Genomic DNA, 17,381 nt, shown 5'->3' with positions numbered 1-17,381 from the left:
TGTTGACTGATCCCGCCCCCTCCTGCAGACACTGTTGACTGATCCCTCCCCCTCCTGCAGATTCTGTTGACTGATCCCACCCCCTCCTGCAGATTCTGTTGAATGGTCCCGCCCCCTCCTGCAGACACTGTTGACTGATCCCGCCCCCTCCTGCAGACACTGTTGACTGATCCCACCCCCTCCTGCAGACACTGTTGACTGATCCCTCCCCCTCCTGCAGATTCTGTTGACTGATCCCACCCCCTCCTGCAGATTCTGTTGAATGGTCCCGCCCCCTCCTGCAGACACTGTTGACTGATCCCGCCCCCTCCTGCAGACACTGTTGACTGATCCCACCCCCTCCTGCAGACACTGTTGACTGATCCCACCCCCTCCTGCAGACACTGTTGACTGATCCCGCCCCCTCCTGCAGACACTGTTGACTGATCCCGCCCCCTCCTGCAGACACTGTGGTTATTAGTGTTATACAAATTGGTGACCAGGATAATGCATTTCCTCCTTCACTGGGTCTCGTGGGATCCCAGGCACGATGCATACCTCAATCTGCAACCCTTAACAACTCCACTGCATTCAATTCAGTTCAGTTCTATCTGTATGACGCTTTTAACAGACGACATTGTCCCGAAGCAGCTTCAGAAATATATAAATTCAGGATAGAGATGTTAAATGTCTGAATTCATCCCTAATGAGCAGCCAGAGGCGATGGTGGAGAGGAAAAACTCTGAGATGATCTGAGGAAGAAACCTTGAGAGGAACCAGACTCAGGAGGAAACCCGTCCTCATCTGGGGAACTACGGATAGTGCGATTATAAATAAATAAATACACCCCTTAATAATAATAAATACACCTCAGTAAGCTGGAAAATTCATTCCAGTTTTTACATGAAGTCTGTTGTGTTGAACTTCTCCACTGTTCACTGATGGAGACTTTAGTGCAGAACTGTTCGTGGCAGTTGCAGTCCTAAAGCTATAATAGCATAACTGTTCATATGAATTGTGGTCCAAAGCCATCTTCATGGATTTCAAATGGCACCATCCTCAGTAATCTCAATGATCTTGAGATGTGGGGCCATCCTCGGCATCAGTCAGTGAGTTCCAGTTGATGAGAACTCTAACCAGAAGTAGGGCATCAGGATGGATCAGGTAGGTCCGGAGCGCAGGTCTCCAAACAGGTCCTTAGAGATTTGTTGTTGTTTCTTAAAATGTATTTCAATTCAGATGTTTTGTATCAGCGCATCTCCAAAATAAATAAATGTAACATTCGTAGACTTTCCTGACCCCTGACCTTTATTTTCAGGAGCTTCACCGAAGAAACCAGCTGCACCAGGACCCGAGCAAAACCAAAGCCCTGCAGACGATCATAGAGATGAAGGTAAGAGTGAAGCTGGAGCGCGCGAACCGAAAACCTGATCACCGATCAGAGAGTCATGAGACAAACGGGATTATAATGAGAGCGTGGAAAAGAAACAGAAGGAAGAAGAAGATCAGGGCTCTGTGGGATGCTTAGAAGGAAGAGAGTGTGTGTGTGTGTGTGTGTGTGTGTGTGTACTTGGCTACACTAGGCTGCCACCTCCTCACCAGCAGAGCCATTACACACACTTCTAAAAATAAAGCATGACCTCATGCAGCTCCTTTATACACACACACACACACACACACACACACACACACACACATGCTTTAGGACCTTCGTGATTGGACTCCCGAAGAGTAATAATACCCAGAATGCTCCACTGCAGCACCCACGTGACAACAGAATAAATCCCATATGACCAACTGGTTGCCTCTCCAATCTCATGCCATCCAATCAGCACTCGTTATCTCGCCTGCTCCCTCCTAGTAAACTCCCATCATGCACCAGTTTCCCGTAGCGCACACTCTCTCCTCTCTCCTCTCACTCATCCTCCCGCCACTGGTGGAGAACTGATGCTGTTACCATGGGAACAGGAGCGGGTTGTTTACAACGGTGAAACCACTAACGCAGGCGTGTGTGTGTGTGTGTGTGTGAGAGAGAGAGAGATAGAGAGAGAGAGGGAGAAGGGGAGAGGAGAGAAGACAAGACGAGAGGAAGGGCAGGGATGCTGATGCTGAGTGTTTGCACGTAAAGGGTACGCTGCAGAGCAGTTTTTTTTCTCCTCTGAATATATTTGCGGTTTGTTTGTAAATACAGCGTGCGCGCATCGGACGCTCACTTTGACGAAATTGGAAGGAAACCGTAGCAGCAGTATGGGCCTTCTTCTCTCACGAGGGTTTGTCCAAGCTGCGTGGTCCTCTCAAAAACGCTGAGAAAACAGGGTAGCCAGATGGATTAGACTTTAATCCAAAGGAAGCTCCCGGGGTAGGCAGCGCTTCTGGGCAGCATTTCGCACGTACGTGATTTGAAAGAAGCTTGCTTCCAGATGGCCGTGCCTTTTGAGGTACCGTATTTCTACTTCCGGTCCATGTTTCAACGCAAAGTCCAGTGCGTGAGCAAACTTCTTCCCTGATGCAGGCAATCCCATAATTCTCCTCACCACGCCACATTTGCATGAAGGTTTCACGGATCAAACTGTGCCTCTCCGAGCTTACAGCACAAGTCCATGCAAAGCGTCTGTCTGTCCGCTAACGGTTGCGTTGCTAGATATCGCTCCGCTGTTAAAACGAGCCGGCTAGCGTAACGCCATCTCACCGGCTCGCTAGTTAGCCGTGCCGTTCTTCTGCTCTCCGGTCAGGCGTTCACTCCGAGCGCGCCAGAGTAGATCGACGCAAGGCGACAATACGGCGGAGGTCACACATCTGGACGGTCATCGGTCCTGAGCAATTTGTGATCTGCGAGAGGAAGGAAGAGTGCGAGAAAGTGAAGGAGTGAGAAAGGACACACCCTTTCCGAGAGCTCTGTGGGAATGTGAAACGGGCCGCGGCTAATCTGAAAGGCGTGCTATTATTTATTTAAAAAGCCGAGAAGCATGCTGTTGCAGTTTTGCAGTCCGAGAATGAAACACACACACACACACACACACACACACACTTCTCTCTCTCACTCTATCTCTCTCTCTATCTCTGTCTCTCTGTCCTGTTCTGTATCTCTCTAATCTGCAACCGGATGCGTGTCCGGTTCAAACCGAACAGCGCTTAGATGCCCCTCCATTAGCATGATAGGAACAGGATTCTGCACTGCAGTTCCTCCTTTTCCTGCACAACACCCACAGCTTCTCTCTCTCTCTCTCTCTCTCTCTCTCTCTCTCTCTCTCTCTCTCTCTCTCTCAGTCAGTTTGTTTTTTCACTTCAATATCGTTTGAGTAGTCCACGAAAGTGCATTAGTCCACTAGCATGGAGCCAAGCGCTGCTAATTTCTCATCCAAACTATTCCTCCAGGACACGAAGATCGCGTCTCTGGAGCGGAACATCCGAGACCTGGAGGACGAGATTCAGATGCTGAAGGCCAACGGCCTGCTGAGCACCGAGGACCGCGAGGAGGAGATCAAACAGATGGAGGTGTACAAGAACCACTCCAAATTCATGAAGAGCAAGGTACAGTAAAGCGTCGCTACACCTGCTACCTGCGACCGCTGAGATTCCTTGTGCTCGAGGCCACGGGGTTCCGAGGCTGGTCGTTTGTTCTCGATTTCGCTAGCACAGTCTGTGCGTTTATGTGCACGCTAATAATACCCAGAGTACCTGATTTCAGCCGTTGGCTGTTGAGTTCTGGATCGTGATTGGTCAGAAGGTGTCGGTTCATTCGCTATAACAGCAGCTCTGACGGTAGCGCGGCTGCTAATCGCAGGTTTATATTAATATTATCGTTTCTATAGTAACAGCTCGTTCATGGGGACTCGTACTGTCAGTACGGTGACGCTTTCTGTAAGGAGATGTTTATGTAACATTTTATGGAAGGAGCCTCGAGTGTACGGACCGAGGAGTTTACGCTTCTTTGCGGGTCTTTTATTTTGTTTGCTGTCTTTTTAACTTAAAGAGAGAGAACAGAGAGATGCTGGTGAGGGGACCACTGCTCCTAGCTGCTAGAACGTACGCCAGAACAGGAACTGACATAACACTTAAGTACAAAAGAGTAAAAAATATGACGTGTCGTGTTTTAGTAAACAAACAAAAAAAAACCATCGTAACGGTCGATGTGGTACAAGCGGAATAAGACGTGCAGTTCGAAACGTGCGGTTATAGGAAAAGAATCACGTTTGGAGCGGTAACGTATTCGGATCGGCCGTCAGCGATTGTTTTCTCATAAACGCACAACATGCGGTGTTTTATTCTTTACTTAAAGCTTACTTGAGTTAATAGGAAGGAATGCGGGCGTGTCTACGTGTCCATATACGGAAGCCTTCGAGTAGAACGAAAGCAGGAAAGTTACGGCCCTCCTACACCCTCAGGGAAGATATTCTGGACTGTGATATTCTCTGCGAATATAACGAGACAAAGAAGAGCTACACTGTTGGTAGTAGTGGAAAATAAATATTAAATAATAAATATAAAGTGGGGGAAATAACCTAGCCACACACACACACACACACTCTCCTGTGCTTACATACAGCCACGGGTCACGTTCGAATCGTCGGAGAGCACTGGAGTGTTACTGCATTTTAAGCGAAAGGCTCGTTAAGGATGGAAAGCCCTGTCGTGTAATGAATAGTTGAGCGTGTGTTTAATGCGAGCGGAGCTGCGCTGATGATGGACGCGATTTCATTCACCGCACACATCCCTACAGCGGGGTTTGAGCTGCAGTCGGGCCGAGAGGCGCGTCGAAACACAAACGCTCGCCTTGCGCCCGTCTCGTCTCCTCTCCTCTGTCTACAGGCGTTAGCCCTCCGCGTTCGTTTAATACCGCCTGTCATCTTTACCGTTCCGGAAAATCCCGTTTCTTCCCGTTTATTGTGTTTTTAGTAGTGTTTGAACCTGATTGCAAGTGATTCACGAGTCACGATTCACAAACCCTGATCCACGATTCATGATTCGTAAAGCCATTAGTCTGGTGAGCGTTTAAATCAAGATTTTCTCAGTTTTATGCAAATTAGTTGACGCGACAGATAACGTGGCTAATCCTTATTATTGGCTGTGTTAATGTGTGTGGTGTTCAGAATGGAAACATGGAGGAAATACAACTGCAGTTGCACCTTTCGCTTATATATATATATATATTAGTCCATTTGTATTTACGTGTAATGTTTCGTCTTGGAGTCGGCTCAGTCGTGATGTAAATCGAAGCCTTTCGTAAATTTTCTTTAGTTAAACTTTCTTTACTTATAATTCGTGCTAATTGAAGCGGTAAATAATATAGAATTAGTTAGTAAATTTGTACCCAGTGCTCACATTAGCCAGGTTTCTGACGAGTACGGTTGTGTCCTGTTACCATGCAGTTAACAAAGCTGATTATTTCTCCAATCAGACCACGTTCCAGACTGTTTTATTCCTCTTATACCCCAGCCCTTAATTAAAATATATCATTACATAAAAACTGTAATCTATTTGAACTTCTTGTATTTCTGCTGAGTAGATTAGCAATTATATAATATTTTTTAACTTCTTGTTGTTGTTGTTGTTGTTGTTGTTATTATTTATTATTGTTTTCTTTGGTTTGAATTGCTACTTGCTACATCTGGTTAAATGTCTTTTATACAATTTAGACCCAATTCATTTCTCTTTGGTCCCCTCAGATTGATCAGTTGAAGCAGGAGCTGTCCAAGAAGGAGTCCGAGCTTCTGGCTCTGCAGACGAAGCTGGAGACTCTGAACAATCAGAACTCAGACTGCAAGCAGCACATTGAGGTTCTCAAAGAGTCTCTGACAGCCAAAGAGCAGCGAGCTGCTATCCTGCAGACTGAGGTCTCTCTCTCACACACACACACACACACACACACACACACACATTATTATTATTATTATTATTATTATTCTTTAGCTACAGTGTGTTCGCAGAGGACTTGTTGCACATTTCTAGCCATGTACTGTGTAGGGGAATATTATGGGATGTGGGTGATGGTGGCGTTGCAGGTGGATGCCCTGCGGCTGCGTCTCGAGGAGAAGGAGTCCTTCCTCAATAAGAAGAGCAAGCAGCTGCAGGACCTGACCGAGGAGAAAGGCACACTCGCTGGAGAGATCCGCGACATGAAGGACATGCTGGAGGTCAAAGAGCGCAAGATAAATGTGCTGCAGAAGAAGGTTTGTCTCCTGGGATGGGAGTTAAAGAAGTAACATGCTAGCTGTGGCTATGGAAGAACCTGCACGTGTTAAATTTCTCTCTCTTTCTCTGTTTCTGCGCGTCTGTCTCAGATTGAGAACCTGCAGGAGCAGCTGAGAGATAAAGATAAACAGCTGGGGAACCTGAAGGACCGAGTGAAGTCTCTGCAGACCGATTCGACCAACACGGACACGGCCCTCGCCACACTGGAGGAGGCTCTGTCTGAGAAGGTGAACTGCTTCTGTGGGGTCTACTTACTATGATATGTATAGTAAAGCACTGTACTCTGTATACTGCAGAAGGCGTAGTGTCTGTATAGTGAAGAAGGCGTGGTCTCTGTATAGCGAAGAAGGCGTGGTCTCTGTATAGTGAAGAAGGCGTAGTGTCTGTATAGTGAAGGAGTGGTCTCTGTATAGTGAAGAAGGCGTGGTCTCTGTATAGTGAAGAAGGCGTGGTCTCTGTATAGCGAAGAAGGAGTGGTCTCTGTATAGCGAAGAAGGCGTGGTCTCTGTATAGCGAAGAAGGCGTGGTCTCTGTATAGCGAAGAAGGCGTGGTCTCTGTATAGCGAAGAAGGCGTGGTCTCTGTATAGCGAAGAAGGCGTGGTCTCTGTATAGCGAAGAAGGCGTGGTCTCTGTATAGCGAAGAAGGCGTGGTCTCTGTATAGCGAAGAAGGAGTGGTCTCTGTATAGTGAAGAAGGCGTGGTCTCTGTATAGTGAAGAAGGCGTGGTCTCTGTATAGCGAAGAAGGCGTGGTCTCTGTATAGCGAAGAAGGTGTGGTCTCTGTATAGTGAAGAAGGCGTGGTCTCTGTATAGTGAAGAAGGCGTGGTCTCTGTATAGTGAAGAAGGAGTGGTCTCTGTATAGTGAAGGCGTGGTCTCTGTATAGTGAAGAAGGCGTGGTCTCTGTATAGTGAAGAAGGCGTGGTCTCTGTATAGCGAAGAAGGCGTGGTCTCTGTATAGCGAAGAAGGCGTGGTCTCTGTATAGCGAAGAAGGCGTGGTCTCTGTATAGCGAAGGAGGCGTGGTCTCTGTATAGCGAAGGAGGCGTGGTCTCTGTATAGCGAAGGAGGCGTGGTCTCTGTATAGCGAAGAAGGCGTGGTCTCTGTATAGCGAAGAAGGCGTGGTCTCTGTATAGCGAAGAAGGCGTGGTCTCTGTATAGCGAAGGAGGCGTGGTCTCTGTATAGCGAAGAAGGCGTGGTCTCTGTATAGCGAAGAAGGCGTGGTCTCTGTATAGCGAAAAAGGCGTGGTCTCTGTATAGCGAAGAAGGAGTGGTCTCTGTATAGTGAAGGCGTGGTCTCTGTATAGCGAAGGAGGCGTGGTCTCTGTATAGCGAAGGAGGCGTGGTCTCTGTATAGCGAAGAAGGCGTGGTCTCTGTATAGCGAAGGAGGCGTGGTCTCTGTATAGCGAAGGAGGCGTGGTCTCTGTATAGCGAAGAAGGCGTGGTCTCTGTATAGCGAAGAAGGCGTGGTCTCTGTATAGCGAAGAAGGCGTGGTCTCTGTATAGCGAAGAAGGAGTGGTCTCTGTATAGTGAAGGCGTGGTCTCTGTATAGTGAAGAAGGCGTGGTCTCTGTATAGCGAAGAAGGCGTGGTCTCTGTATAGCGAAGAAGGCGTGGTCTCTGTATAGCGAAGGAGGCGTGGTCTCTGTATAGCGAAGGAGGCGTGGTCTCTGTATAGCGAAGAAGGCGTGGTCTCTGTATAGCGAAGAAGGCGTGGTCTCTGTATAGCGAAGAAGGCGTGGTCTCTGTATAGCGAAGAAGGCGTGGTCTCTGTATAGCGAAGAAGGAGTGGTCTCTGTATAGCGAAGAAGGAGTGGTCTCTGTATAGTGAAGAAGGCGTGGTCTCTGTATAGTGAGGAAGGCGTGGTCTCTGTATAGTGAAGGAGGCGTGGTCTCTGTATAGTGAAGAAGGCGTGGTCTCTGTATAGTGAGGAAGGCGTGGTCTCTGTATAGTGAAGAAGGAGTGGTCTCTGTATAGTGAAGGAGGCGTGGTCTCTGTATAGTGAAGAAGGCTTGGTCTCTGTATAGTGAAGGAGGCGTGGTCTCTGTATAGTGAAGGAGGCGTGGTCTCTGTATAGTGAAGGTGTGGTCTCTGTATAGTGAAGAAGGAGTGGTCTCTGTATAGTGAAGGAGGTGTGGTCTCTGTATAGTAAAGAAGGCGTGGTCTCTGTATAGTGAAGGTGTGGTCTCTGTATAGTGAAGGTGTGGTCTCTGTATAGTGAAGAAGGCGTGGTCTCTGTATAGTGAAGGAGGCGTGGTCTCTGTATAGTGAAGAAGGCGTGGTCTCTGTATAGTGAAGGAGGCGTGGTCTCTGTATAGTGAAGAAGGCGTGGTCTCTGTATAGTGAAGAAGGCGTGGTCTCTGTATAGTGAAGAAGGCGTGGTCTCTGTATAGTGAAGGTGTGGTCTATGTATAGTGAAGAAGGCGTGGTCTCTGTATAGTGAAGGAGGCGTGGTCTCTGTATAGTGAAGGAGGCGTGGTCTCTGTATAGTGAAGAAGGCGTGGTCTCTGTATAGTGAAGAAGGAGTGGTCTCTGTATAGTGAAGGAGGCGTGGTCTCTGTATAGTGAAGAAGGCTTGGTCTCTGTATAGTGAAGGAGGCGTGGTCTCTGTATAGTGAAGGAGGCGTGGTCTCTGTATAGTGAAGGAGGCGTGGTCTCTGTATAGTGAAGGAGGCGTGGTCTCTGTATAGTGAAGGTGTGGTCTCTGTATAGTGAAGAAGGAGTGGTCTCTGTATAGTGAAGGAGGTGTGGTCTCTGTATAGTAAAGAAGGCGTGGTCTCTGTATAGTGAAGGTGTGGTCTATGTATAGTGAAGAAGGTGTGGTCTCTGTATAGTGAAGGAGGCGTGGTCTCTGTATAGTGAAGAAGGCGTGGTCTCTGTATAGTGAAGAAGGCGTGGTCTCTGTATAGTGAAGGAGGCGTGGTCTCTGTATAGTGAAGGAGGCGTGGTCTCTGTATAGTGAAGGTGTGGTCTCTGTATAGTGAAGAAGGAGTGGTCTCTGTATAGTGAAGGAGGTGTGGTCTCTGTATAGTAAAGAAGGCGTGGTCTCTGTATAGTGAAGGTGTGGTCTCTGTATAGTGAAGGTGTGGTCTCTGTATAGTGAAGAAGGCGTGGTCTCTGTATAGTGAAGGAGGCGTGGTCTCTGTATAGTGAAGAAGGTGTGGTCTCTGTATAGTGAAGAAGGCGTGGTCTCTGTATAGTGAAGAAGGCGTGGTCTCTGTATAGTGAAGGTGTGGTCTATGTATAGTGAAGAAGGCGTGGTCTCTGTATAGTGAATTGTGATTGTGAATGTAAATGTGAATGTCCTGTATCTCAGGAGCGAATCATCGAGCGTCTGAAGGAGCAGAGAGAGCGGGAGGACCGGGAGCGCATGGAGGAGCTCGACTCGTACAAGAAAGAGAACAAAGACCTGAAGGAGAAGGTCAGCAATCTGCAGGTGGAGCTCACAGAGAAAGAGGTGAATGTCAGCGTGTGTGTGTGTGTGTGTGTGTGTGTGTGTGTGTGTGCGCCCGCGCTCTACAGGATGTTTTCCTAGCGTACCATCTGCTCATTAACGTCGTGCTCTCTCTCCCTCCGTCTCCAGTCGAGTTTAATAGATCTGAAAGAACACGCCTCTTCTTTGGCCTCATCCGGCCTGAAGAAAGACTCCAAGCTGAAATCTTTGGAGATCGCCATCGAGCAGAAGAAGGAGGAGTGCAGTAAGCTGGAGACGCAGCTGCAGAAGGTATGCCATTAATCAGACCAACACGAATTCTTGGACTTTTGTAGATTAATAGGTGCATTGGATAGAACTGTTCAAGTCAAGCCTGGAAAGGTTTACTGGTTTTCCTGCCTGTTTGCTAAATCTCCAGAAAACGAGTTGAAATAAAATCGTCCTCATGTTACGTAATATAACAGGCCACTAAAACCCCACCCCTGGGCCATGTTCGGCCTGACAGTTACTGTAATCTGCACTCCATCCTCCCTCCCTACCCCCTGAATGTCCCCCTGTGTCTTCTCATTTAGTATGTTGCTCTTTTTTTGCCCCGCTGATCCGAGATCGGTTTTTGCCGTTTCTCTTAATAACGGCCCAGATCGGGTTTCAGAATAAAGGCTGTTCCTGGATCAGTGATTTCTTAAAAAAAAAAAAAGGCAACTTATACTGTACCTGGTCCTAAAAAGTGGCTAATGCTAAACCTAACAATGTTTCTCTGGGTCTCCCTTCCTCATTTTCCATCCTCCTCGTCATCTGTTTAACTCCTCCCCTCTTCCTCCTCCTCCTCCTCCTCCTCCTCCTCCTCGCCGTTGCAATGCAGCAAGCCGAGCAGCTGTTCAATCAGATGAACAACCCTGTAAGTGTCTCTCAGGACCCACACACACGGCGCGTGCTGAAAGCATGAGGAAACACACACACACACACACACACACACGAGGAAGCATTACTGCATTTCGTAACAGTTGTAAACCAACAAAATTAGCTTGGCTCCAGCAAAGTTGCGAGACTACAACTGAGAAACTGGCGACAGCTGTGGGGACGGCCATGTTGTTTAAGAATACACTGTATATATTTTCCCGATCACCGGGAGATTGTCAGGTCAAATGGCGCCATAGCCATCAAAAATCAGGAGCCAAGGGGGTGAAATTGCTCATGATCTCTGGGTGGGAGGGGTATCATCTCTCTCCCCTGTCAATCACAGCACCGCAAGCCGATCACAAAAATAGCGTAAACCCCCAACTCTGGTGTATCTTGCTGATCGCCCGGAGCATTCTAGCTGTTGCATGGCTTCGTGTTTATTCCTCTATCATTTTACCGGCATTCATTAGGAGCCTTTTACGTCTGATGACGCAATGGTCCGGCTCCTAGACTCGCAGAAGCGTGGTACCAGAACTGTCCAGGCAGATTAATGAAATCCAGGTTACAGTATGTACCATAACCACACATATCACCTACTGTAAGCACCATGCAACGGGTTCCTCATGCCTGAAACACGCTGCCGATATCATCCCAGCTTTAATACGGAGTTCTAGGAACGCCTGACTGCTCGCCTCTCAGGCTGCGTGTAAACAAACGTACGCATTGCAAGTGCAGCTTGTCTGCATGGCCTCATTTCCTGGTTTGCTTGTCTGTCGGTCAACGTCCCGCCACTTTCAGTTCTGTCACATCGATCTGTCTGGGAGCATCTGTGTGCAGATTTACGGGTGATAGAGTAAGGTAATGCATCGTGGTGTGACGTTTCAGCCTGCGTCTCTGTGCTCTGTCCTTCACTCCTTTGTGTCTGTCGTCGTCAGTCGTGGATGCTGTTGTTGTTCATGTGCAAACGCTCCCTTTAAGTGAGTTCTGGGTTTTCTTATTAATTAACCCTGTTACAACCCAAAACCGATAGCTGTTGGACTGCTCGGATGCTCTCGTAGCAGTGCTTATGATCCGCATCCCAGTGTAAACAGTCCAATAGTCTAGTTTAGATGCTCCGTTGACTCACACGTGAGGTGTTAGAACATCTCCGGATCTCCGGATATCCACAGGAATGTCCGACATCGTATGAACGGCATCCACTCACCTCGATTTAACGCGACTAGTCATCGGTACTCGTTGTGCTCGCTCTCCAGAAAGCCCACGAGGTGGAGGTCCAGCAGGGTTCTCGGGGAAACCCGGACTACATGGAGCGAGTAAAGCTCCTCGAGAAGGAGGTGGCCTTCTACAAGGAGGAGTCGGGGAAATCACAGACGGAGGTGGAGAGGCTGCTGGATATCCTCCGTGACGTGGAGACGGAGAAGAATGACAAGGACAAGAAGATCGCCGAGCTGGAGAGGTGAGGACGCTGACATTTCTGGCTTTTTTACTCGAATACATTGAATTTGAGATTCTCTGGGGAAATGATTTGTCTGTTCTGTTGTTCGTCACAATGCTGCTTAAATTAAACCCATTTTTTTTTACAGCTTTATTTTTAGGGTGAATTATGGTTTTATTTACATTTTCGAATGCTGTAGTTATTTACATCACGGTGGGTTTCATGTGACTGTGACTTTCAGAGCACAGTGATGTCGTTCCTGATGTAGTTATGTAATTAGACATTAAACCAAACCAGTACGCACTGTGAAATCAGGAGCTTTAGCAGTTTATTAAATGCGAGCCAGTGAGAACAGAACTGACCAAACGATCGTCGACTGACACCGTTAATTCCCAGCTCTGTCGGTGAAGCGTTTCTAAACGCCAGCCGTCACCGCGCCATGCTGTCGCTCTCACACTTTCAGACTCTGGCATTAAAACTGGAACCATTTGGTAAGCTGTGAAGTTTAGGAGTTTTGTACTGCTTCAGATCAGATTAGATCAGTGTAACGGTCTGAATTTCCGCCCCCTTCAAACATCAAAAATCCAGCTGCGGAAAGTTTGTGTTTAGGTGTTGATGTTTCTCAAATGGAAAGGACGTTCTGATGCAGGAAAAAAGTCATTGTTTGGCTGGGAAAAAAAGACTCGTTCTGAGATCAGTCCGAACGAATATCACGTGGTCGTTCGTGTCACTTTCGTTTAGTTCTTTCATCCTTTGACGTACGCCACCAGTTGTGAGGAAGAGTGAGCATGTTGAAAACAGCATTCGGTCCATGTGTAAAAAAAAAAAAAAAAACGAGACAGGAAAGCGAGAGGATTTTTCTCAGGCTCACTAGCGCCCTCTGTCCCCCAGAGACTGCTGTTGCATTTCTCTGTCCGAGCGTTCAGTGTCTGAACTCAGTGTGTATTGTGTTTTCTGCTCTTTTCCGCTGGCTTGCCCTCTCTTTATCTTTCTCTTTCTCCCACTCTCTCATTCTCCCCTCGCCCTGTCATATATTTGTCCTCTAAAATCTCGCAAACCTTTTCTCCCTCTTTCTCTCTCTTTCTCTCTCTCCCTCTCTTCTCATCTTTCACTCATTCTACATTTTCCACCCTTGCGTGCTCTCATATACGACTGTCCATCTCCATTTCTCCGTTTCTCGTCTCTGCATCTGATGCTTATCCCCTCCAATACATACATGACTCCACCCACCTGTGTCCTCGCCCCTTTTGTCCCTTGCCTCTATGCCCCGCCCTGGGGGCAGAGCCCCTGCTGACTCCGCCCCCTCAGTGTCCGCTGCCCCCCAGCAGATTGGGGGCATGGTGTGGGACTTCCTGGGAAAGTGAGTGCTCTGCCCTGAATCACGGCTCGGCTGCACCTGCCTGCGTGTCTGTCTGCCTGGCTGTCTGTCTGCCTGGCTGTCTGTCTGCCTGCATTTCTGCATGTCTTTCTAGTTTGTTTTCTCTCTCTCTCTCTCTCTCTCTGTCTCTCTTTCTCTCTCACTAGCTCTGTGTGACTGCCTTTCTGTGATTGGTGCATCGTATATGCTATTTCTGGGCAGCTGCTGAACATCCACTGACCCTTACAACATAAATATAATGGGAAATGTGCATCTTGATTATTGCATAAAAAGACATTGTGGTCTGTGAGATTTCTTTTGTTTGTTTCTGGTGTAATTTGGATTTATTTTTTGGATTTTGGTGTAATCAGTCATGCTTTCCCTTTGTGTCAGTGTGTCAAAGCATTCTTTCCCATACACCGAATGTCAGCTGATGTGTAAGGATCCTCCCCCCAAAGATGCAATGCCTCATTTCTGATGTCATGACGTTCACTGATTCATGCACATTTGCGTCATATCCAGTCCTGACCATTATCTCCAACACTTTGTCTCTGCTCTTTTCCTTTCATCAGCTCCTCTCCTTTTTTTTAAACCTCCGTCTCTCGCCCCTGTCTCTCATTTTGCATCGAATGGCGCCTCCCCCTAATTTGCAGCGTTAAAAGAATACGTCACCGAAATAAAAAAATACTAACGTCGCTAAAAGTAGATGGAAACTAGCAGGAGTCAACTAGCATACTTAACATTTGCAGACATGCTAACTGATTCCGGTTAGTAACCTTTATCCAGCGTTAGCCATGTTAGTATTTTGGAGGTGCATTATTCCTTTAAAGCCCAAATGGCTTTTCTACTCAAAATCAAACAGAGTCTTGTGTCCTTGACTACTTTTATTTTGGTCTAATTGTTGCACCCTTGTTCCCTAGCAACCTTGTTCCCTTGCTACTGTCCTAGCTGGGCTGATTAGGCCACTGCATGTTGGTCCTCACAAGCTTTGTGAGGCCAAACTGATGATGATGATGATGATGATGATGAAGCATCCTGCATTACCTTCTTCAGGACCTGATTTGAATCTCTGTCCTCCTCTCTGTTTTCTCCGGCTGTGTTTAAGATGACTCTAATTTGTTCTTTTCTCCTGTTCTTCTCCATTCTCGCCACTTCCTGTCCTGCAGTCTTGCACCGAGGTGAGTCCTTGTAATTAGTTTAAGCGTTTATTAACTCCATTAACGCCATTTTGTAGGGGTAAAATTACTGATCTGATATCCAGTGGTGTTTAGAACCTGTAGAAAGCACCATAAAAGTCAGAAAAGGAGGCACGTCATGAGTGGACGGTTTGAGTGGGCCAGCCGCGCCCCCTGCTGATGGTTGTCATTTTTCTACCTTTTCCTGACTTTTCAGGCAAAGCAAAGACCAGAACAAAAAGGGTCCTGGCATGAAACTTGGCCAGCAAGTAGAGAAAAAGGGCAGCAGCATCCTGCCAGACCCTCGCAAGGACAACCCCATGGACAGCGCCAAGGTGTGTGTGTGTGTGTGTGTGTGTGTGTGTGTGTGTGTGCACAACTTTCAATGCAACATCTTGAACCCAGATTCTAGAGAACTGTAGTGCTGATGAGTTTCGGCGTGCACTGATAGCCATATACCTCTGACGCGCATGCATCGTCTCTCAGATTGAGGAGTTGATGACGGTGCTGGAAAAGACGAGGCAGGAGCTCGACTCCACTAAGCAGCGCTTGTCCTCGACCCAGCAGTCTTTGGCCGAGAGGGACGGCCACCTGACCAACCTTCGACAGGAGCGACGCAAACAGCTGGAGGAAATTCTAGAGATGAAGTGAGAGCGCCTTTTTTATTCATGCTTTCCAACAGGTCTAGTCTTCTAGTCTGGCTCTAGTCTTGACGGCACAAAACGCTTGGGTAGTTTCTCGTGATCTTGTCTTTGGGACTCTCCCTGTGTGTAGGCAGCAAGCCCTGCTGGCTGCCATCAGTGAGAAGGATGCCAACATCGCCCTACTGGAGCTTTCCTCTTCTAATAAGAAGAAAACCCAGGAGGAGGTGATGTCATTAAAGCGTGAGAAGGATAGACTAATGCAGCAACTCAAGCAGCAGGTGAGCTTGAAACACAAACACATCAGAAACATTCTCGGAACACTCACACAGAGCCCACGGAAGCTCAGAAAAGACTCCGAAATACGTGCGCATCAGATGCTTGTACAAGACTTGCATTCTGCACACTCACTAAATCCCCACAATTACTCATGCAACATATTTGCAGAACACACAGAAGCACTTCCAAAACATTTGAAACGTACTCGCACAACATTAAGAACCACTCACATGACACTCAACCCCTCACACAGCACCTAGAACCACCTGGACAACAATCAGAGCCACGTGCTCAGCATTCAGAGGAACTCGCAAAAGATGAGACTAAGTATGCTGATGATGCTGTTGTTCTAAATGATCTGATTATGACAGTAAAGATAATTAATCTATCGTGTGTATAATGTGTTTTTGTAATCGCGACAGACCCAGAGCAGAATGAAATTAATGGCAGACAGCTATGAAGATGACCACTACCACCCTCATGGTCCCCCTCACCACCTCCAACAGGGGCCACAGCACCCACACCCCCACCCACAGGCCGCACCTCCTGCCCAGGGCCAGCCTCTGTACCAACATGCCCCTCTTCCTCAACAGCAACCCCTCTACCCACACACCCTTCATCCCCAACATCCTCAACCCCTACCGTCTCACCCTCATCCTCAACAGACACCTCATCCGCCGTACCCCCAGCACCCCCAGCCACCTGGCCCCCACCAACACCCACCCAGGCCCCAACAGCCACACCAACAGCACCCACATGCCCAACAGCCACACCAACAGCACCCACATGCCCAACAGCCACACCAACAGCACCCCCATGCTGGTCCACCTCCTCAGCAGCACCAACAGCACCCTCAACACGGGCCACCACCGCAGCAGGGCCCCCATCCCCAACACCCCCAACACCCCCAACATCCTCAACACTCTCAACACCCTCAACACCCCCACCACCCTCCTCATGCCGCTCCTCACGGGCCGCAACCACGACATCCAGCCCCGCACCACCGTGCCCCCACCCGTGGCCCACCCCACGCAGGACACAGACCCACTCCAGATCCGGTGGGTTCAGATCTTGACCTGATTCTGTTCATTTCAGACTGTGAGATTCTATTGTAGATGCCTGTCCACTGACATTCTGACCTCTCATCTCACTTTTCTAACATCACGCTGCCACTCACAGGATGACGAGGAGGGCATTTGGGCATAACCATTTCCAAACCAAAGCTGTGTTGATCTTTTATAGGGTAAGATCACCTTTTTTTTTTTGTCCTTACTCTAAAGCAAGTCAGTGAGGCACTTAACATGATCTTAGCTCTGTATCGCTGATGTGCGAGATCCAATTTGAACCAAACATCATTGCCGAAACAAAAGACTGCTTTAAGATAAGATAATCAATGCAAAAATAGATCATAGGCATAAACAGTGGTTTAGCTATTTATGCATTTTATTTTCGCTCATGAAAAACAAATGGAACACAGCTCAGTATGTTTTCTAAGTGGCTCTAGAACTATTCGAGAACCCAAATAGTAATGTAATTCAAACATTCAATTACAATTCTTTCTTTTTCTCGCTCTCTCTCTCTCATGATCCCTGATGAAAGTTGGAGGTGCATAGCCATGTCATACAGATGAAACGATTCATTATCCACTTGGCCGGACTCAATCTCCTATCAGACCGATGCTTCAGCAGGGGGCCTTCACACTGAGGAAGAGGAGCAGGAGGGGTGTGAGTGTGTGAGGCCAGAGTGCAGACTCACACCCGAGCAGGTAGGAATACTAGAGAGGCTTAAAGCTGGCGGCATGCTCCAAATAAGAATCCTTCCTTACCTCAGCTCATAGATGAAACTTTGGAGTTTTTGTGAGGTCACAAACACGATGTGCTCCATTAATAACTTTATTAGGAGATGACAAGGACTACACAGAGTCGTCGTCCTATATGGGACATCATATACTTGTTTGTTTCTCCTAAGTCAGTATTAATGCCGTTAAC

The 17,381-nt window shown here is 47.8% G+C and overlaps 1 protein-coding gene across 3 annotated transcripts in view; it reads left to right on the top strand.

Annotated features, from left to right (window-relative positions):
* The window catches only part of erc2 (ELKS/RAB6-interacting/CAST family member 2), a 49,245-nt gene extending 32,117 nt beyond the window's left edge, over positions 1-17,128 (top strand). For 2 of the 3 annotated variants that reach the window (XM_053674141.1, XM_053674140.1), the window contains 15 exons: positions 1,298-1,372; positions 3,355-3,510; positions 5,646-5,813; positions 5,982-6,149; positions 6,261-6,398; positions 9,490-9,630; positions 9,757-9,897; positions 11,760-11,962; positions 14,465-14,476; positions 14,691-14,808; positions 14,960-15,120; positions 15,248-15,395; positions 15,816-16,451; positions 16,573-16,636; positions 16,993-17,128. In XM_053674141.1, coding sequence (XP_053530116.1) covers positions 1,298-1,372; positions 3,355-3,510; positions 5,646-5,813; positions 5,982-6,149; positions 6,261-6,398; positions 9,490-9,630; positions 9,757-9,897; positions 11,760-11,962; positions 14,465-14,476; positions 14,691-14,808; positions 14,960-15,120; positions 15,248-15,395; positions 15,816-16,451; positions 16,573-16,599 — 2,292 coding nt within the window. In that variant the 3' untranslated portion in view covers positions 16,600-16,636; positions 16,993-17,128. Of the gene's footprint in view, positions 1-1,297; positions 1,373-3,354; positions 3,511-5,645; positions 5,814-5,981; positions 6,150-6,260; positions 6,399-9,489; positions 9,631-9,756; positions 9,898-10,468; positions 10,505-11,759; positions 11,963-14,464; positions 14,477-14,690; positions 14,809-14,959; positions 15,121-15,247; positions 15,396-15,815; positions 16,452-16,572; positions 16,637-16,992 lie in introns of all 3 variants that reach the window. The other variant, XM_053674139.1, reaches the window with a different exon arrangement.
* Positions 17,129-17,381: the final 253 nt, after the last annotated feature.

The sequence above is a fragment of the Ictalurus punctatus genome, chromosome 21 (assembly GCF_001660625.3).
Source record: "Ictalurus punctatus breed USDA103 chromosome 21, Coco_2.0, whole genome shotgun sequence".
NCBI classification, from domain to species: domain Eukaryota; kingdom Metazoa; phylum Chordata; class Actinopteri; order Siluriformes; family Ictaluridae; genus Ictalurus; species Ictalurus punctatus.
This window is presented reverse-complemented; position numbering and strand designations above follow the sequence as displayed.